Genomic DNA, 21,888 nt, shown 5'->3' with positions numbered 1-21,888 from the left:
CTGTGGCTGCAACTGACAGCGCAGAGCGCACTGGTAAACACGTGACGTCACGGTCTCGTTCCTCCAGCTCACGTGGTTCAGTAGCCTAACGAGTTCCAGCCGTAATCCAGTGAAGTGTCGTAAAAAAAACGCTCGCGTCGTCGTTGTCAACCCAGGACCTGAACTTTATGAACTCCTTGTGGAAGTCGTGTGGATTTTTAAAAACTCCAAGGACTGCATGCACGCAGCACTTCCGCGATCTATGCATTAAGGCACTGGAGCTTCCAGTTCGGGGTAGACTATAGCGAAGCGCACCGTTGGTGACCCGGCCCTTTACCTTAACCGACTCAAAAAGAACTGGGACCGCTCCTTTTTTTTAACATCAGGACTATCCGAATTTTAAAACCACCTGGATCTACCACAGCCTTCATTTTTCTTTGACCGGGAAGTTTAGACATTAAGCTTGAGTGCGCACATATGGAGAGTGAGGTGCATATGGAGAGTAAGGTAATGCCCATAAAATCCCAAATACTGTGGCGATTTTTTGCTAGCCTTTTTGCAAATGTTGAAGTATATGGGCATAAGCGGAGACAAATTTTAGTGCCAATTGGTTGTCGTTTTTTAATGTAAATGATGCACTGTGTGCTCCTCCCCTTTTCCAAGGACCACCAGTCCACAGATTCCTGTCCGTCCCCCTCTGAGGCAGACAGGTGTGGGATGTCGTGTTTCTCCCGACGGTTGTCCCCTCTGTTGTATCTAACAGCCATTATTTTACTATAAGATAATACTAACACCTTGGACTGTGTCCTTATCCCAGCTGTTTTTGGGCAGAAGGCGGGGGTCACCCTGAACTGGTTGCCAGCCAATAGCAGGGCACAGAGAGGCGAACAACCATCCACGCTCACACTCATACCTAGGGTCAATTTAGGGTGTCCAATCAACCTGCCATGCATGTTTTTTGGAATGTGTGAGGAAACCCATGCAGGCCTGGGGAGAACATGCAAACTCCACACAGCAAGGCCGGAGCCAGAATCAAATCCACGACCTCCGCATTGTGAGGCCATCGTGCTAACCAGTCGGGCCACCGTGCCGCCCTCCTGTTTAACAGTTTGTTTTATTTAGCATGGTGACTTTTCTCCAAAATCAATGCCGCCGCTGACAAGTGGTTATTCTGGAAACCCACCACAGGAATAAGGTGTTTTTTATATTTTGTAATATAATAAAATGGCACCGTGGGAACAACAGACATAGAGACAGGAGACATTAAAAGACCAGGAGCATGTTTAACCTGTTTAAACAGAGTAAAAACACATGAAGCTTGAGAGCTGTTAAAATGACGGCATTGGGAGTTCTTGCGTCAACAAACAGCGACCTTGTTGGGTTGACTGCTGCATTGTTACATCACTGGGAAGAAAATTCAAACTTTGTTGCTCTCTGTTACTACAAAGTTATCTCTGTGAATGTTAACAACCCAATGCTTCTACTACTCATCGAAGCAGAGGGGGCAGGCATGCAACAGTGATAGTTTATAATGTCCTCTCTCCTTTTCTTCACAAATACATGGAACCACAATTAACATATGATATGGTCACTCATATTTAACTGGACATTATAGACCTGTGTTTCTTGTTTGTTTCATTTCAGGTTTAATTGTGTTCGATGATGGCATCTTGGCAGCCGCTTTCCAATTTAAGAGATTACATGTCCCAGAACCCGCCTGCTGTGACGTTTTTCCTGTGTCTCCTCACGCTGGCTATTTCGTTTATCTGCCTCACTTCTTTCAGCAATAATCACACGTTGCCCGATCCTGACACAGTAAAGGTAAGGACTGCTCTATTTGTCTTGCCTTTGGAGGGGAATGGGATAATTAATACAAAGTGCAAGTTGGAATCAGCATGACTAGCAGGATGACATGGCATGCAATTGTATTGTGCACTTCACTTCATTCAAGATCATTTTAAGAACTGAAGTACTGAAAAAAATGACGTGGCACTGTATTGTTTTTCTGTGCTCCACAATTAGTCGCGTGTTGTTGAACACTGATGCAAACACTCGGAAATGAAGATTGGTGCAGAATGGATGTTGATGGTAAAGCACTGAGCACTGTCAAGGTTCCTTTGAGCAAGGCACTCAAGGACGCTGTACAGAGTAAAATACAAAGTAAAGACACAAACGGGGGTAAAAACACCAACACGTAAACCAAACTCATTTTAATATGCCAGAATTAGCCAACGGCTTCTTTCCATCTGCAGTCTCTGGCAGGTTAGAAGAAGCAACATTACAATAAAAACAACACTAGAGAAAATATAGCAAAAAAAAAGCAACACATAAAAGAAGTTGAAAATTGACATACCAATGACTAACAAAAAATAATGAGTGGACAGAGGACACATATTAACTTTACTTTAAAATTAGTGTGAATATCGTCTCTTAATGGAGTTGGAATCTCATTCCAGACTGACAAAACCTGAATACTGAAGGTGGTTTGTCTTTGTGGTACTTTTTCAAAGAGATTCCATTTAAAATGTATTTAGTGTATTTAAGATTGCTAGTGACCAGTTGGTGATAGAATATTCTGGAAGGAAAGAAAAATCATACAGTGAAGAAACATTTGACAACCCTTTCAGCGAGTAACAATCTCATTTGTCTAAAATTATTAAGATTTGTATGTACAGTTTTACATAAATTTTTTAGCATGTTAAATGTCAGTAAAGGGAGACATTAAGACATTTGAATTCATGTGCAAAATGGAGCTCCTCACCTTTTAGTAATATATTTGAACTTGATAACACTTTTGGACACTTTTGAGAATACCACACAGACAGTTTTCTTGGAATTTAGGAGAAGACATTGTTTGGTGAGCCACTTATCCACTGAGATTATTGCAGATGTCAATACTTCATACAAATACTTCTTTGTCAGATTTAGCCATTGTAGAAATTATAGCAACATTTGCATAAAGCTGAGTTTCAATATTTTTGCAGATACTGATCGTCCGTTCATAATCGTACAAGTTACCTTCCTAGGCGAGGTCACATACTGTATAGACATGAACAGGCAGCTATTGCATGCCTCGTTTGACTGACGACCCGCAGACGTCTTGCTTGGTCTCACTGCAAAGTGATGAAACAATATCAGGGAGAAAGAAACAAAGTCTACTTTCTTATCCTCACAGTCACACGGAACAAAAGATTATAGGAGGTATTTGGTTTACATAGAATATCCATCCATTAGGGCTGGGCGATATGACCTCAAATCAATATCGCGAGAAATTGACCAATTTTACCTCGATAACGATAAATGCACAATAAATTCCCCCCGTGGACTAAAATCAAAATAAATGGAGGAAATGCATATTGACTGCTTTTTTTATTGACCAACTGGTACACATTACTTTCAATGAAAAATAAAAGTACAAAAATCATTTGTATAAACATTCCAAATAGCTTGCTTTGCATGACTTGAACAATGTCACAAAGAAAAAGGGTAACTCTTGCAAAATCTTTTTCTGCAAATAGATTGCGCCAAGATGCTCTAATGATGTAAATAATGGCAAATAAAAAAATGCGAAATGAAAGAAAATGTCAATGCAAGCCAAATAAACAAGTGTGCATCATCTGGGAAAATGTGCCGTCTCGAGTATTCTGGTGCGCAGTCGCCACTTGTCATCTATGTAATGCACAGTCAGGCTCAATCAGGGATCCATGTTGCGACCCGACCACAAGTCGGATGTAGATGCAAAATGCCTGACATGTCTAAGCTCCCGGCCCGATGTAGTCCATATCGGGAAATACGGCTTTCATGAAGCGTATAAATCCCGTAGAGGAGCTAAATCTTTAGCTGTGTGCTAGGCTATTGCATCCAGACGTTCACTCGTATGGTGTCGCCTCCGTTAATGGGCTGTTGTCACTTGTCGAACCTTGCTTCTCACTTTGAACTTTCAGCACAGCATGGTTGTGTTGTGGGTGGTAAAAAGCTTCTGGATTTGAATCGCCAGCTACGACGGCGTCGTCTGTTTTCTTTCTTGTTCAGAAGGGTGGAGTCACGTGACTAGACCCGCTGTAGTCGTTTTAAAGTGGCATGAACATTGCTACAGACAGAAAAGGCTTTTCTTTTTTTTTTTAAACACCGAATTTACCGACATGGGCAAAATGATTTCGGTCATTGTAATAAATTTCGGTAACGGTAAATTTTCGGTTTATCGCCCAGCCCTACCATCCATTATCTATTTATTATCCATTATCCATCCACTTTTCACGGGCATGCTGGAGCCTATCCCAGCTGTCTTCGGGCAGTAGGCGGAGTACACCCTGAATTAGTTGCCAGCCAATCGTAGGGCACACAAAGATGAACAACCACTCGCACCCACACTCCCACCTTGGGCCAATTTAAAGTGTCCCATTAACCTACCATGCATGTCTTTGGAATGTGGGAGGAAACCGGAGAAAACCCGGGCACGGAGCTGGAATCAAACCCACGAACACTGCACTGTGAGGCGGACATGCTAACCAAACGGCCACAGTGTCGCAACATGGAATAGTGCAAAAAAATATACTTGCCTAATGAAAATGTATTGTTCTTTGAAATTTTTTTTTGAAAAAATGCTGTCTTGTAAAACTTGACAACATAACAGGAATAACATACTGTTTGAGCTAGAAGGAAACTGCACTGTATTTCGGCTCCCACAGTTACAGTATTATATTTATGACAAATGCTGTTTTGTCTCTCAGGACTGGAACCATCTCCTCTCGGCGTTAGCACACTTCCATCTGTGTGTTAAAACCAACTGGAGTTCAGATGACCCGGAGTCTCTTGGCCCGTCTCCACTTACAGAACAGAAAAGAACCCGAGATGATTCACCTGACTTGACACCGCAGCTCTCACATGTCACAAGTTTGCATCTCAAGGTTCCTCTGACTGTTACAACCAGCCACGGCCTTCCAAAAGATGTTGACCTTTTCACAACCTTGACAGCCAGTCAGTTGCATCTTGGGGGTTGGTATTGCATTTGAGCACTTTAATTTGCGGTAAAAAAGAGTGTTGTATTGTTAATGTTGCGTTCTTGTTTTTTCTCTTTAGGAAATGAGATTGTGAATGTAAACATCCATTGTGAAAACGATACCTACACCTGCCTCACTCTAACAGCTTCAACCGCTCGCTTTCCTATGAGCCGGTAAGTTTGGCTGTACTCAAGTGTGTATTTTGAACCTACAAGTATGAAGATGCCACACAATTATGCGTTATGTTTGTATGTAGACTTCCCCCTGAGTGTCCTGCATCGGGCAACATCCATTCACCTGTCCACGTGCAGGCAATAGACCAGCCACCACCAGCCTCACAAGCCTGTTATGGTCTTCTCGCCAGGAATGACCCTACTCTCACTATCATGTTAACCAAGGTACCACATGGATGAAACATAAATAATGTGCTCTGCCAAGTAACACATCAACTTGCAATTTGTTTTTGTTACCTCTAGGAAGAGCAGTGGGTGGCAGTGCGACGTCTGATAGAAGTCAGTATGTGTCTAATAGGAGTTTGTTTAATATTTTGTTTTGCTGCTTGCCTGTCACATTCAAAGACACGAAACTACCAGAGGAAGGACCTGGATTTTCATAATGTAAATGCTATTTCTTCTATTATAGTTCAGTTGTGAAGTGTGTCTAACATAGTTTTGATTCTTAACGCCATCATTGTTATTGTCTGTTGCAGGAACCTTTGATTGAGAATTGAACCATTTCATCAACTGAATATTGAAAGATATACTCCAAGGCAGTGAGAAAAGCTACCCTTTTGTCCGGTGGGATCCTAATGAAAATGTTTTATGCAATGACAGATTTGAACTAAAGCTGTAAAATTAAAGATTTTTAATTTGTTATTGTAATTCTTATTATATGCCGACACCAAATGGCAAACAAGGCTGTTATTGCAAGTCATTTCATATTAGGTCACGCCCAACTTGGACTGTAATGAATTATAGCCACAAATAAGATCTTTATTTTTGTTTCGTGTCAATAACATTTTTTAAAATTAGATTTTTATTTTTTATGGTTTCCTTGAGAAATGCATGTTGATTGTGATAATAATAATAATAATAATAATAATAACTTTCGCCCGTAGTCAGCTGGGATAGGCACCAGCACCCTCCCGCGACCCTGTACAGGATAAGCGGTGTGGATAATGACATGACATGATGATGATGATAGGTTTTTTAGTTGAAATGGTAAGGAACCCCTGTAAGGATCACCATTTGAATCCGCCTGGTGATAAATGCAAATGATGCTTGTGAAGCGCTATAAAATTGTATCGTATTGTCTCATTCCTGACTACTGTAGCAGTGCCCAATATATTGTATCCAAAGACCCTCATGCTGAAGCATTGCAGCACTGTTTGCACTCCGCACTCGCTGACATCAGTCTTTGGATGCAGCATGCGGTATATGAGATCTGGATCCCTCTGTGTCGTACTGACAAATGTACACAGAGTGTTCATTTGATTTCCTTCTAAGACTAATACTAGCTGATACATCACAGCGTATCATAACAATCCCCCATAACTTGCAGGTATGACCCGTGTTCTGAACCCAACATAAGATGGATGTGGGACAAAGCCAAAGTAACCAGAACCAAAGAAATGAGAGGCAGACTTGCTAACCAGTTACAACAAATTACAATTTTACATAGAAACTTGATTAGTTCAAGGCTTTTCAACTCCAACGCTAAAGGTGGCAGCAAAGTGCCGTGTCACTTATGCTCAATTACTACATTGGAATGTGAAGAAGAAGAAAAATAGAGGCGTGGCTTTGCAGGCCAGGAGGAAGCCAAGCCAACTTCTAATCGTACGGTAAGCGCCTCTCCTGCCACTTACCAGGCGTTGAATGTTTTATGTGAGCTAAAGAGAAGCTAAACGTACCAAAAGTTAGTTTGTTGTCCCCGTACACGTTGACACAACAGGTAAACAGTGGCAGTCATACGTAATTTTGTAACCCCCCCCCCATTTGTAAAGCTAACGTTAGCTACGAAGCTACAGCTACTTCCAAAACAATGTACAACTAAGCTAACGCCAGCTCACATGCTAACCAAACATTACGTGTGTGGAGCAGTTTTCGCCCCGTGTTTGTTGTCTGAAAGTAGTAATATACGAAATTTGGTCACAAACCTGAGCAACATACACGAGTATCAATCATGTAGTGCTGTAACACGAACCATAACAATTTCCCTCCATTTTCATCACAAATTCTTCTAAAGGGTTCAATATGGCTGACGTATAATGTGTGGCTGTTTCTTGTGCTGGGGAGCATGTGCACATTTCAGTATATGAACAAAAACGGTATAAAATCTGCTTCTTTTCTGCTGTAGGACTTGAACCTGTGGAGTAACTATCTGTGGTCACAGAGAGGCTAGTTGAGAGGTCATGGCCTACTCGAGCTACAGCAACCTGAGCAGGGCTCAACTTACCTTTGAATACCTGCATACAAACTCGTAAGTGCTGCTTGAGTGGTTAACAGCGGAAAGGTTTCAAAACATTAACAGTCAATCTGTTTACATTCTGCATGGTATGGTAAATGGGCGGTCACTTGTATGCCATGCGTGTTTTACAAAATGATTCATCAATGGTTACCAACCACTAAAATAGTTGTATTGTATTGAAGTAAGGCCCGATTTTGAAAGATTTACTGACTATATGAATGTAGTCAGTGGGAAAATGCCAGTAGGTTATTTTGAGGTTAATAACTTGCAACAACACCAACCAATATAAAGAACTACGAACTATTTCATTTTTTGGAACGTTGAACATGATTAAAATGTTTACATTTTTAACTATGAACTCAAGTAGTTCTTTTTTAAATTTGTAAAGGGAAATTTTAAGTGGTTTGCCTAGAAAATTAATTTTCTCAACACATGGTGCTTGAATGCCGGTATTTCACACTACAGTCTGTAGCAGGCGTGGGCAATTAATTTTGCAAAGAGGCCACATCACAAACTGGAATACTTGCCAAGGGCCACGCCAACATGCTAACCTCAACTTTGTCTATATTATTTTAATATATCTGGAGAAAACGTTTTGTTTCAATGAAATGCTGCATATTTAGGTATATGTATTGTTATGCTTGGGAAATACAACTTGTAACAAAATTGTAAAAAATTATGTCTTAACCCATTTTTTTTTTCATTGACTAATTTGAATGACATTTGGCTTTAGGACAACACATGAGTTCTTATTTGGAGCCTTGGCAGAGCTTGTGGACAATTCAAGGTATTTTTATTGATTTTATATCTATTTTGAAGACCTGTAGATGTTTATTTTGTTAACAAGTGGGCGTTTATGCTCCACAGGGATGCCAATGCCACACGAATTGACATTTCCACAGGTAAATTTCAGCATCGAGTACATTGAAGCATCCACTTTGCTTTTAATTTAACTTCACCTTCATAAATTGTTGACAGAGAAAAGGCCAGACCTGCGTGGGGGCTACATGCTCTGTTTTCTTGATGATGGTATTGGAATGGAGCCAAGTAAGTGCCACATAAGTATCGCTGACCTTGATGCTCTTCAATTAATTTTTTAAAATGTGGATTCGGGATTTATGTGTTGAATTTAATTTTGTTAGATGAAGCAACCCATGTGATCCAATTTGGAAAGTCAAGCAAACGATCTCCTGACTCCACACAGATTGGCCAATACGGAAATGGACTGAAATCGTAAGATCTCAATAACCTTTTACAATAGAATTGTGTGTGTTATGCATGTTTTACTGAATTTATCTTTTGATGTGTCTCTGGATAGGGGATCCATGCGAATTGGAAAAGACTTCATCCTGTTTACAAAAAAGGGCAACAGTCTGACCTGCCTTTTTTTATCAAGGACTTTCCATGAAGAGGAAGGTCTCGATGAGGTCAGGCCAATGAATATATGCATTTCATTAGACCACATCTACATTTAATTAATTAACAGGGGCTGAAGTGTGAAAAGTGATTTGCAGTATATATCAATTATTGATGTATGATTTATTTTGTATATTTGTCTTGTGGGGCCTTAAACTGTTCTGACCTCTAAAATTATTCTGAATTGCTCATAACTTCGCAGGTAATAGTGCCTCTCCCGTCGTGGGATTTGACAACTAAAGAGCCACTGACGTCTGACCCAGAGAAATATGCCATTGAGACCGAGCTGATATACAGATACTCACCTTTTAAAACTGAACAAGAGTTGATGGAGCAGTTCGGCAAAATTGAAAGTGTCAGTGGTTAGTACATGCGTGTCTGTGTGAGAGAGAGAGAGAGAGAGAGAGAGAACCTGATAAAATCCATGTATTTTTACCTTTGTTTCTCTGTAATTACAATTAAAAAAAACTACTTCAGCTTTACACACATAAAGCACCACAAACAACTATTATTAGACATGCAGCCACTGAAGAAATCTTTTCACTCTATGTTGTACATGTTGTTTTCATGTTTAAAACATTTGAGGACATATTTGTACATGTGTCAATGGTTTTCCTATTACAAAAGGATACATGCAAGCCATCGGTGCACTCCTCTTGTTTTGAAGGACAGTTCTAATAGCTGACCTAGGCAGTTTTAAAATTCATGCCATTAAAAAAACATTATCATTGTTTATTTTACTACACACTTTTAAATTGATCATAAATGGGATTTGCGAGTAACCCCCCCCCCCCCCACCGCCCCCCCCCCCCCCCCCCTGTCAGTGACTCTATACAATTACCTGAGATGCCTCCCGACATGATTTCTCCTTCGCCATGAGATGTTGACATGTTGCAATTGTCACATTGGTGTTATGTGTTAAGGTACCCTGGTTATCGTGTATAATCTGAAGCTGATGGACAACAGAGAACCAGAGCTGGATGTAGAGTCGGATCACCAGGACATTCTGATGGCTGGAACGCTTGCTGAAGGAGTGTGAGTCCAGTGCGAGTGTCAATTAATCAAAACAGAAAGCAGGCTGGTGAGGCATGTTGGCGAACACAATGGACTCACAGTAGGGCGGTTGTGGGTTTGACTCTTAGCTCACGGTATCCTGTGTAGATTTGACATTTTCTCCAGGTATTCTGGCATCATCCTACACTCCAGAGAGGCACCATGGGTTAATTAATACTTACAATTAGCTAGGAATGTGAATGTGACTCAGACTTATTCTCTTCTGAATGACTTCATACATTTCAGTAAGTGCCCGATAAATAATGTAAAGCTGGCGGAAAGGATCATTGTCCAGCTTCTTCATCCCTCAAGGGACAGGATTGAATACCCCTTTCCTAGGAGTTTGCCATATCTTTACAAAACTGTGCTTTAGTAGATCCAGGAACCACTCACTGTGCCAACATAAATAGCTACCTGAGGCTGTCTCGTTTATATTAACTTTGGGTGAATATAAACTAACACAATTGAAAATGTTAATCACTCCTCACTTAGGATAGTTCGTATTTCACTTGAACTGCTTAATGTGATGCAAAATCCAAATTTGCTAAACTAGAAGATGTGGCAGAAAGACCAAAAATATGTTTTAGAAAAAGTTATGTCAATTTTAGTATGATAATCGAATCATGGGATGGTGAGAGAACCTCCGCCCACCCTTGCGCCCCCTAGGACAATTGATTAACTGTCAGTATTTACCCGGTGTTTGACTGTCCTCCAGTTGAAAGTATACTCCGTTTCTTGCCTTTAGTCAGCTGAAAGTGACTCCTGCTCACCTCAGATTTTGAACCGGGTAAATGTTAGAAGATGGAGGGATGAAATACAATGACAAACCAAGATTAAATGACAATGGCTGTGTCCTCCCCTTGCTTACAGGAAACCAGAGAGGAGGTCATTCAGAGCATACGCTGCTGTGTTGTACATTGATCCCCGCATGAGGATTTTTATCCAGGGGCATAAAGTGAGGACCAAGAGGTTGTCCTGCTGTCTATATAAACCGCGGTAATGTAACACACATACTTTTAACAACCATGTAACCGGTGCCTGGTTCTCAACTATTTTCTGGCTCTGTTCACAGGGTTTATAAGTACTCGTCAACTCGTTTTAAAACACGTGCTGAACAGGAAGTGAAGAAAGCAGATCACCTTGCTAAAATTGGTGAGTTAGTGGTCTGCGCCCATCTTTTTGCTCCCTCTGTATGTTAATTTTCCGGCACCAATTCTAGCGGAGGAGAAAGCCAGAGAGGCCGAAAGCAAGCGTTTAGCAATGGAGACAAGACTTGGAGACGATGTGTCAAAAGATTCTCGAGTAAGCGAAACTAGATCACTTTTCTGTTTCACTTTGGCTACACATGTCCATCAGTTGACAACACCAAACCGAACACACCACTTTCTGTCTCTCAGACGATCCTGAGAAAGGTCCAAGATTCAGCCATGATGCTTAGACGGGATGCTGACATGAAGAAAAGAATTCTAGAGTCCAAACAGAAGTACTATACACAATTGCAACAGTCGTATCCACGTCTAGACAGGAAGATGCTTTATGGAACCAAATAAACCAAAAAACACTAGCACATTCCCAAGTTCTTTTTCTCTCACATCTTTCAGAGCATTAAAAGAGCCCAAGGAGCTGAACTTTATATTCGGAGTGAACATTGAGCAGAGAGATCTGGATGGGATGTTTGTATACAACTGCTCTCGTCTTATCAAGATGTACGAAAAGACGGGTCCTCAGCTGGATGGAGGCATGTAAGTAGTGTGCTGTGACTGTGATGAGGTCAGCAGTGATGATCGTGGTTGAGGGGTTTTAGAATAATCTCATTTGTCTGTGTTTTTTGTGACACAGGGCCTGTGGTGGCGTTGTCGGTGTGGTTGATGTCCCATATTTAGTTCTCGAGCCTACTCACAACAAGCAAGACTTTGCCGACGCTAAAGAGTATCGACATTTGCTGAAGTCCATGGGGGAACATCTGGCTCAGTACTGGAAGGACACCAGCGTTGGTAAGGGACACCTGACAATCACAGTCTTAGTAGCGATTAATCTAATTTAACTATACATACTGGAATTCCCTCGTTGTGGGACAAATAAAAGGCCTATTCTATTCCGTTCTATTGTAATTCTGGAAAAGTCCTGTGCTCAAACCTTGAACAATACATGTTGAATGCTTAACACTTTCATCAATTTTAAGACTACTGCTGATGTCTTTCCCTTCAAGCACTTACAGTGCTGCTTTAAATTAAATGCAAAGTGACTTTCAATGTATAATGTTAACCCATTTAATGCAGGTTACCTCATCAAAAGTTGGAAATGTGGTGAGAGGGTCATGTTTGAGCTAGAGAAAAAAAATAGTAAGTGAATGTTGCAGTTGCAAGGGAAAAGAATGTTTTCACTTAGGAACAGTGCCTGTTGGTGCTTAGCAGTAAGAAGGTTCCATGTTGAGTTCATGTGTTCCATATTACTGCCGTTGGGCCAAATCCTTGTACCTCCAAAATTGTCACTTTTCAGTAGACCCCCAAAACAGCATATTTGTTCGAACATTAACATTGCATCAACACAGAGATGTGCTCAATTCTTAATAAAAATAACACCTACACATGTGGAATGACAAATAGTATAGGTTTCTTTTTAATGTAAAATCACCAAATTGTGTCTTATGAGGTTTCTGCCCAATCTCAGCAATAACTGCACATTTTTATGCATGATACAACTCAGAAAGCATCCCTGTTGGAATTTCTGAGTAAAAATGTTCAGTGTGGTGTTCATGTACATTTCTGAGGATGTTTTGTGTGATGCAGCTCAGAAAGGCATTGTGAAGTTCTGGGATGAGTTTGGATACTTGTCTGCCAGCTGGTCTGCACCTCCATCATCAGAGGCAAGATACAAGAGACGCCGTGCCATGGAGATCCCAATTACCATTCAGTGTGGTAGGTCCCAGAGGCGCACACAAATTCAGCACTCCAAAACTGTGCTTATGCTGCTTTTATTTGTTGTGTTTTTAGATAAATGCTTAAAATGGAGAACGCTGCCGTTCCAAATGGATGCTGTCGATAAACGCTATCCAGACAGCTGGGTGTGTCTTATGAACCCAGATAGCACCCAGGACAGGTACGCCCAAGTTAAATCATTTATGGACTCACTGGCCACAGCATGAAGTACATATAAACTGTACAACCCAATAACAAAAAAACACGTTTATTTGCCGCTCTGCATGTGTTTTGATTATCATCATCAAATAAGTAATCGTATAATGTTTGTGGTCGTCGTTTGCTGCAAGGCTGTATTTTTAATTATTTATTTTTTTTAATCTAATTGTGCAACCGAACTTAATAAAGTGGCCATTACGCGATCACGCTCGTTTCATAAAGTGGGATTAGCAAGGTGACACTTGGTTTGTTATTTTCTTCTATGCATCACAGATGTGACGCTCCAGAAAAGAAACCCAATTTGCCCTGCGGTTTCCTGAAAAAAGAAAAACAGACATCTGAAGACAAACAGAAAGAGCTTGCAGAAAAAATCAAACAGCAGCAGGATAAACTGGAGGCCTTGCAGGTATCTTATTTATTCCTTGTGGCCTCACTCTCTGGTCGTGCACTGGTACTTCACATATTTGGATCTCTTCCTCAGAAAACCACTACTATCAAATCTGTGGCAGATATAAAGAAACTGCCAATGGATGTTAGCATGAAACCCGCAGCAGAAAGCTCCGCTAAGGTACACATGCTCTCATTAGATTTTTTTTTCACATGTTTTCATTCTCAGTCCTGATAATGTTACTAATAATTTTTTTTAATCAAAATTGGAGCATCTTTGATTAAACCATGTTTTGTTTATGTCATGTTTCTTTGTTTTACATAACATTTCTCATAAATTCTCTGCCATAATCACTCCTTCATTTAAGTATTTTAAAATAACCCAGCCATTGTTAATGAATAACTACACAAATTGCAAACAGTCGTCTCACCTGTATACTGAATTTTTATATTGATGTTTTTGGAGGCAGCACATCCGTTTGGTTAGCCTGCTTCCCTCTCAGTTCTGGTGCTCAGGGTTCATCTCTTTAGCCTTTCTGTGTGGATGGAGTAGCTTTCTGCTCCCCTGGTATGATCTGATCAGAATAGCTGCTGTAGAAAAAAGGTTTATGTGTGTGGATCCAAACCAAAAGCCAAATAGTTTTTGCTTAAGGAAACTTGAGGAAACATATACAGCTCATCGTTGTGACTTTGTTTGTCCTATCAGTCGAGTCACTCATGTGATTTGGTTGGCACAGTTCTTACAGTTCTTCTTATTTATTTATTTTATTTATTTACGTCTGGATTTGGGGCCACAGTGACTGAGGTGCAGGTGTAGAACATATGCCGTAATGCAACAGGAAATACCACTATACTACCAGTGCAGCAGTACATAATACTGCAATTAGAAGATCCAAGTACAAAGTAGTCGTCTGCAGCCATGCATTTCTAGTTATTCCATGCAATTTTTTTAAATGCTATCATCAATCTTGTAAACTGTCTGACACAAACAGATGTGTCATAACTGTTCATGTACTATAATAATGTCCAGTCCTGAAGAATTATGACTTATGATCTGTTTGTACCGTTGATATTTGCTAACCAGTACTGCTGTCGCTTAAGCTATTTCTTTTGGGATTTTTGCTCACTTTGTCATCAAAGGCGAGTCGGTCTTCCGAGAGGTCTGTAACGCGCCCCCGATCACCCCCACTGCCAGCTCACCTCAAGATGCCACAGAGTGCTCCTCCACCCCGCACCCCCTCGCAGCGGCCCACCAGGACACTTGCCCCTCCTCCCGCTCCACCTAAGGTTGAACCGTCCAGGTCCAAAGCGACAGCAAAGTCACCCGCGGCAAAGCCCTCAGCCAAACCTTCCAAAACGCCCCCACCAAGCCGCACTTCAAGGGTAAGATACATGTCATGCGGTGCCCTCCAGAATTGCCCTAGGTTAAGATGTATTTAAAAACCTTAAAGTGAATTCCAGTTTTTATTGCAGAAGCATATTCTCATAGGGAAAATTGTAGGAATGATTTGCTGCTAGACATAGAATCTACTCCCATGGCTTTCTCAGTCCCCAGCCATCAACCTCATTGAAACCTGTGGGGTGAGCTAAAGAGCAGAGTGCAGAGGAGAGGACCCATGTTGCCGCATGATTTGGAGAGACTGTGCAAAGAGTAATGGTCAAAGTCCCTCTTTCTGTATTCTCCCATCTTATGAAACATGGGAAAAGATTTGGTGCTGATTTGTTGGTTGTACAAAAAAATAAACAACAGCAGCTGTGTTAATAATTGTGGCACACATAATTTGATTTAAAATAATTATTTCTTAATGTGGGATTTGTTTCCCCATTGAATAAATGCACATATACAATGCAACTTTAATTAAGGATTGTATTTTATATATTTTTATATATTATTTAGGGAAAAAAATTCAAAGTTAAAGAACACATCTTAACCGTGGGTGCCAGTAATTATGAAGGGCAGTGTATTAATAGAAAATACAATATGATAAAGGAAGCTTAACATCTTGTTTCTTTCGTAGTCACTCACTAAAGCATCAGGCAAACCTACAGCTGCTGGCCAACGTAAGAGAATAATTGTGGACGAGGACAGTGAGGAGGAAGACGAGGAGGAGGAGGAGGATGAAGAAGAAAGTGGACCTAGTGAAGAAGAAGAAGAACCCCAGACAAAGAAGTCAAAAATGGCTGCTGCAATTGGTAATCGTGGCAAAGTGATGGAGAAGGCCTCAGTTGCCAAACGTGGCAAGTTAGACGAGGTAAACATCAGTTAATGTTAAAAGCATGAACATCAGCAGTGGTCAAAGCATCACATGCACGAGCATCCAGGGCTGCCACAAATTATTATTATAATCCCCAACAGTCGACACTATTAGTTGACTAATCGGATCGTATGTACATAGTGGCATGTCGCACTAGCAAGTAGCTGACATTATATAACCATAATTAGTTTCCAGCTTGAATTCTTTCAAGTTATGTAGAAATTAATAACATGATACAACGTTCAACTAAGATTAAACTTTGCAGCTTGTAGCAGCTTTTCTGAGATGTTTATAAGTGATGATGCAGTTTAAATTGAAGGCAATACAGAGGCCTTAAAATTTTTAGTAATTCTTATTGTTTTGTGCATTTTAAAATGGAACCAAAACTACAATGCAAAGTTGCACTAATACTGCAAAACTATCTATGAATACAAAAAGAAATACTCTTCTTGGGCATCAATCCTTTATTTAACCTTTATCTATTTTTTTCTTTTCTACTCTAGTATGTATAATGTAATAGTAAATTTATTTACACAATTCAATACAGTTTATGTAGCGCATTTCTCTACAGCTCGAGCTGTAACAAAACGCTTTCCATATGGTATAATATAAAATACAATGCACGAGGTACCAAGAAAAAAAATCCCTATGTGAATAATTTTAGGAGGAACATACATTTTTGTGCAGCATAATGCAGAATATTGCAACAAAATTAATTATACGTTTTATTTTTATGGTGTGGCAACTATGTTCTTTTACTCTGAGTGTCGGTATTTCCCAGTTCATGAACGCGTCACTCCGTTAGCGAGAGAGAGCGTCTCACACGCTTTCTATCTTTCTCCGTCGATGTCTAAAATGGAAAAACTCACACTGTTTTGGTTGTTAATAAGCATGAGTTCGCAAACAGCCAGCGGGGAAAACCGTAGGACGAGGCTGTTTCAAGAGAAAAGCAATGCACCAAATAAATAAATATTTAAATAAACGACTCATCGACGATTTAGATCGTCGTCGTGATTAGTTGACTAATCTTGGCAGCCCTACATGCATACATAACTGTACTAAGTGTCCACTTTTTTTTTTCTTCACTAAAATTGTTGCTTGTTGCTTAAACACCTCCAGCGGCCCCTTTCTGCCATCACTATAAATTCCCTTTAAGAGAGTTAGCAAAGCAAACTTGGTCAGTTTTTTACTTGCTGGTTAAGTCACAAAACCTCAAACGAAGCCCATCTGCTGTTAACCGAACAGGTTAACACACACTCACAGCCTGGAAAGAAAGGAGTTGCTACTCCTCCACGCCAGGCCCCTGTTGCTAAACCCAAGGTAGCTTTACCAGCCCCTCGCTTTGTTTGCTCCTCCTTAACCTGGCTTACATCGCCGCTTTCCTGCCTCTAATAATCAAGACTTAACATGCTATGCTTATAACACCCTCTTGAGGTAGAGAAAAGATTATATTATGTGCTTAGCGATGAATCTTCTTTGACTGATCTTACTTTCACCCCTTTCACTAACAGGGATTTAATATGTCTGTCCATCTCTTGCCTTTTTATTCAGTTATCTTGCTGTGGTTCTAATTATGAAATTTGTCCGTGCAGGCACCAGAGAAGGCACTTGAGAAAGTTCCAGAGAAAGCATCAGAGAAAGGGCCAGAGAAGGCACCAGTGAAGGCACAACTGCCGGACCCGGAGTCTGATGTTAGGAATGCTCAGAAAGGTATCAAATTGGGCACATTTGGCAATGTTTCTTACTCGACATTGTCATCGCGGTCATAAATACACTCATATCATATATATGCCATTTAGAATGTCATCTCATCTAGGGCTGGGCGATAAACCGAAAATTTACCGTTACCGAAATTTAGTACAATGACCGAAATCATTTTGCCCATGTCGGTAAATTCGGTGTTTAAAAAAAAAAGAAAAGCCTTTTCTGTCTGCAGCAATGTTCATGCCACTTTAAAACGACTACAGCGGGTCTAGTCACGTGACTCCACCCTTCTGAACAAGAAAGAAAACAGACGATGCGGTCGTAGCTGGCGATTCAAATCCAGAAGCTTTTTACCACCCACAACACAACCATGCTGTGCTGAAAGTTCAAAGTGAGAAGCAAGGTTCGACAAGTGACAACAGCCCATTAACGGAGGCGACACCATACGAGTGAACGTCTCAGAGGTGGACGCGATAGCCTAGCACATAGCTAAAGATTTAGCTCCTCTAATTACAGTGGCGCGCACGGGATTTAAACGCTTCATGAAAGCCGTATTTCTCGATATGGACAACATCGGGACGGGAGCTTAGACATGTCAAGCATTTTGCATCTACATCCGACTTGTGGTCGGGTCGCAACATGGATCCCTGATTGACCCTGACTGTGCATTACATAGACGACAAGTGGCGACTGCGCAATCAGAGTACTCGAGACGGCACATTTTCCCGATGATGCACACTTGTTTATTTGCCTTGCATTGGCATTTTCTTCCATTTTATTTAGCATTTTTTTATTTGGCATTATTTATATTGTTTACAAGAGACCACACAAATTTAGGGCTTTGCACATAACATTACAGCATCTTGGCGCAATCTATTTGCAGAAAAAGATTTTGCGAGAGGTACCCTTTTTCTCCTGTTCTTTGTGACATTTTTCAAGTCAAGCAAAGCAAGCTATTTAGAATGTTCATACAAATGATTTTTGTACTTTTATTTTTCATTGAAAGTAATGTGTACCAGTTGGTCAATAAAAAAAGCAGTCAATATGCATTTCCTCCATTTATTTTGATTTTGGTCTACGGGGGGAATTTATCGTGCATTTATCGTCATCGAGGTAAAATTGGTCAATTTATCGCAATATTGATTTGCGGTCATATCGCCCAGCCCTAATCTCATCTATACATTTCAATTCTAAATTCACTTAATTAAATTGCATCTGTCGTTGTTTTCAAGGGATACTTAACTACGTTTGCAATTTTCATCTGTAAAGGGTTCCCATTTTGTCTAGAATGATTTTGGTAACTTCATTATTTTCCATGTACATTTAACATAGTTAAATGTCACTTGCTGTCTACTGAAAATTGCATCACATGTGCTCAGGGGTTAAGTAACAACTAATCGTGGCTCCTGTGAATTTCGAATGCGGAGTCGTGATTGTTTGTTACCTGAGCTCTGAGTACTTTTGATGCCACTTTCACATTGGCCGCCCCTGTAGCTGGATAAAAGCTGTTGGCTTTTGTTGCTTAATTCCTATTACACAAATACAATATTAATCAGAATTCCGTGTTTTGACTAGTGGGGATGCATAGAACATTCTACTATAAAGAACATTTTTTACTTTAATGTAATTCATATGCTTTAATGGTTGGTTTCATGCAGAGTCCTGGCTTAAAAGATTTCTTTTTTTCTCCTGAAGATAAAGGACTGCTAGTTGAAGTCCGTGTCAATAAGGAGTGGTTCACAGGAAAAGTCATCGCTGTAGAGACCAATAAGCAGAGCGTTCGCTGGAAAGTCAAGTTTGACTATGTCCCTCGAGCCACCCCTAAGGACAGATGGTGAAACTTCTTTGTCTGACATTCATCCTCTGCTAAATGCAATTTGTTTGTATTCCATGGAAATGATGGGTTGTGTCTCTTTATGAAGGGTGTTTAAAGGCAGTGATGAAGTCCGCTTGATGCGTCCGCCATCTCCCATCTCCCAGACGCCTGACACTCAGCAGGAGACTGAGCGAGTGTCTGCAGCCATGGAGCCGGATACCACGCAACCTGGCACCAGTCGAGAGGTGACAGATAGCCTGGTCACCATGTTGAGGCGAGTGGGTCCCATGTCACTTGTATTTGCACCGATTGAATCTCCAAAAGAACATAACATAGCTTCCATAGTTGTAGTTTAAAAAAAACTGACAGGATTAAAGATATGTTATTTCCTTTAAAGCTACTACTAAACAATGAAACATACTTTGATTTCCATCTTAATCCAGATTTAGTCTATTCTCTGCGTTGGATAAGTGTCTAACTGACAAGTTTGTTCCTTTTCTTTTCAGGACAATGCTGCGTTACTTCTTCCCACCTGCTTTTCAAATTCCTAAGGATGATGTAAACAGCATGACGGCAGAAGAGTTGGTGGCCTTTCCTCTGGTGAGATGAAAGCAACTGCACGGGTCACAACTCCTTTCCTTTTTGGCAACCAGTTTCAGCCGTATAGGCCGACTACGGGGAAATCTCATTTTAACGGACCAATAGCAGGGAAAAGTTGTCCGTTAGCTTGAAACTGTATTAAAATTTTTAAAGTTTATCCAAACTTACCTCTCTGTTGGTTGGGCAGTGATAATGGTATGCAGCTGTTTACATTCGAGAGCTCTGTTATGATTGGATTTTCCGAAGTTTTTGACAAAAAAAAGAACTGTATACGTGCCAAAATCAGTATAGCCTGTTTTTGAGAGGCATGTGACATGTCTACATGACGAGAGCTCGCTCCAATAAACTACAGCTGTAGATATGAATAGGTAGATTATTCCTGCGTGAGCTTTGTTCCCACGCTGATGCTACGATAATGTCCATACTTTCATTGCCTTTGATGGAAACGTTGCTCCAACATAGCCACCACACCTGCTGACACGTCTCTTCACCTGATCTAGTCAGTACTGTATATCTGTGACAACACTGGCACAACCTGTAAATATGTATTCTGTACCAGTCTCTGTTGATTGTGCCACAGCGCCATTAAACAACAATGGCCAATTCTTGGACCAACAAGTTGTGAACTCTTCTGTACTAGGGGCAATTTGAGTGGACTGGACACTATTTTATGTTTGTTAAATCCAAACTCCCTTCAATCGGGGTCCGTTATCTATATATTTGAGTTGCACCTGTAGTAGTGAAATAGTATTGCTTTTCCTTAGTGGTGTTGTATGCATTGTCTCCTTCAGAAAGAGTATTTCCACCAGTACGAATCAGGTCTCCAGTCGCTGTGCAACTCGTACCAGAGCAGAGCGGACGCTAAGGCCAAAGCTGTGGAGGAGAAAAGCAACAGCACAGAGATAAAACTGAAGGAGGCAGATGAGAAACTACAAAAACTACGAACCAACATTGTTTCACTTCTTCAAAAAGTTCAAGAGGTTGGTCAGCCCACTGTTACAATAAATATTTTATTTGTGATGTTGGAAATGATGGTCATTGGTCAATGTAAGGCAATAATTGCTTCCCTCCACTTAGGATATCGACATCAACACCGATGATGAACTTGATGCGTACATTGAAGACCTTCTCACCAAAGGAGATTAAACAGGATGGACAACAGATGTCTCCACGAAGGAAAAAGAACATGCACATCAAACGACTGACAGCCATGATACTGACATCTCTCTGACACTTCTAGTTAAGAGTGTCATGTAAATATGTACTTGGGGGAATCTTCATTGTTAAACATTCCCCCATTTTTCATTTAGCAGTAAATACCACACTCTCATTTCTTTTATTTCTGTTTTTACATTATTGGCAGCCCTCTAGCATGTTGTTTTTGTTTTAGTCTTTTTACAAAACGGCTTCTACCTTATTTGTTAATCAGTTCTGACGTCAACCTATCTTTAAGCTTTGTAGGTTTAATGCGGTTTAAGGGTCCCTATATATCTCAACTAAGGCAGTGACAAAAAGTTGCAGGTCTTTATTTTGCGCCACTGTCAGGTAAGACATTAATACCAAGTATTTTATGAGTTTGGGTTGACTGGACCGCACTCTTCACTGCTGTCTGTATGTAAACGTTAACTATTATTTTTGTACACAAAAAGATAGTGTTGGTCATTATATTGCCCCCATCCTGACCAGCTTGACCAGAATACCACACTAAGAAATTCATACTGGGTTTTATCAGTATAAATGTTAACGCCTGTTCTATTTGTTTTTGAAGAAAAAAAAACAATCTCTGTTTAATACATAAGTGGAGCGTTCCCACTCATTATTGCTTGTGTTTTTCTGTTTGAACATATTTTACTATGTCAAGAAAACCTTTTATTAAACTGCATGATTCAGTCTTCATGTTAAAATGAAAGAAATGGTTCAGTATTTTTGAAAACGCTTTACCTAAACAATAAAACTGGTTCAACATTCTATATGCTTACGTTTTTGATTAAAACAATAATACTAATTTAGATTGAATTGTGTCTATGTCAAGTTGTCAGCTGGGATAGGCTTCAGCTCACCAGCACCCATGGCCA

The 21,888-nt window shown here is 40.4% G+C and overlaps 2 protein-coding genes across 6 annotated transcripts; both read left to right on the top strand.

Annotated features, from left to right (window-relative positions):
• Positions 1-82: 82 nt before the first annotated feature.
• On the top strand, positions 83-5,852 carry LOC148344372 (transmembrane protein 248). 3 transcript variants are annotated; one of them, XM_088297355.1, is made up of 7 exons: positions 83-468; positions 1,624-1,800; positions 4,710-4,974; positions 5,059-5,152; positions 5,236-5,377; positions 5,456-5,596; positions 5,689-5,852. In XM_088297355.1, the coding sequence occupies exons 2-7, from the start codon at positions 1,639-1,641 to the stop codon at positions 5,707-5,709; spliced, it is 825 nt and encodes a 274-aa protein (XP_088153481.1). In that variant the 5' UTR covers positions 83-468; positions 1,624-1,638; the 3' UTR covers positions 5,710-5,852. The 3 variants fall into 3 exon arrangements, with proteins under 3 accessions (XP_088153481.1, XP_088153480.1, XP_088153482.1); XM_088297354.1 differs by having other exon boundaries at positions 83-486; XM_088297356.1 differs by lacking the exon at positions 83-468 and adding an exon at positions 669-689.
• An 829-nt stretch (positions 5,853-6,681) lies between these two features.
• morc2 (MORC family CW-type zinc finger 2) lies at positions 6,682-21,781 on the top strand. Of its 3 annotated transcripts, none has more exons than XM_088297351.1 (28): positions 6,682-6,819; positions 7,335-7,457; positions 8,179-8,232; positions 8,313-8,347; positions 8,424-8,492; positions 8,588-8,678; positions 8,764-8,872; positions 9,064-9,223; positions 9,785-9,896; positions 10,785-10,910; positions 10,987-11,066; positions 11,134-11,216; positions 11,312-11,397; positions 11,516-11,656; positions 11,754-11,908; positions 12,704-12,832; positions 12,908-13,013; positions 13,325-13,457; positions 13,533-13,619; positions 14,579-14,821; positions 15,457-15,690; positions 16,939-17,013; positions 17,286-17,403; positions 19,093-19,231; positions 19,320-19,487; positions 19,720-19,813; positions 20,605-20,793; positions 20,891-21,781. In XM_088297351.1, exons 2-28 carry the CDS (start codon positions 7,390-7,392, stop codon positions 20,957-20,959), a joined length of 3,153 nt encoding a protein of 1,050 aa, XP_088153477.1. In that variant the 5' UTR covers positions 6,682-6,819; positions 7,335-7,389; the 3' UTR covers positions 20,960-21,781. The 3 variants fall into 3 exon arrangements, with proteins under 3 accessions (XP_088153477.1, XP_088153479.1, XP_088153478.1); XM_088297352.1 differs by having other exon boundaries at positions 6,807-6,929; XM_088297353.1 differs by lacking the exon at positions 16,939-17,013.
• Positions 21,782-21,888: the final 107 nt, after the last annotated feature.

Source organism: Idiotropiscis lumnitzeri, chromosome 1 (assembly GCF_059441095.1).
Source record: "Idiotropiscis lumnitzeri isolate Australia: NSW breed Sydney's pygmy pipehorse chromosome 1, RoL_Ilum_1.0, whole genome shotgun sequence".
In the NCBI taxonomy this organism is placed as follows: Eukaryota; Metazoa; Chordata; class Actinopteri; order Syngnathiformes; family Syngnathidae; genus Idiotropiscis; species Idiotropiscis lumnitzeri.
The sequence above is the reverse complement of the archived record's forward strand: the minus strand, read 5'-3'. Positions and strand labels throughout refer to the sequence as shown.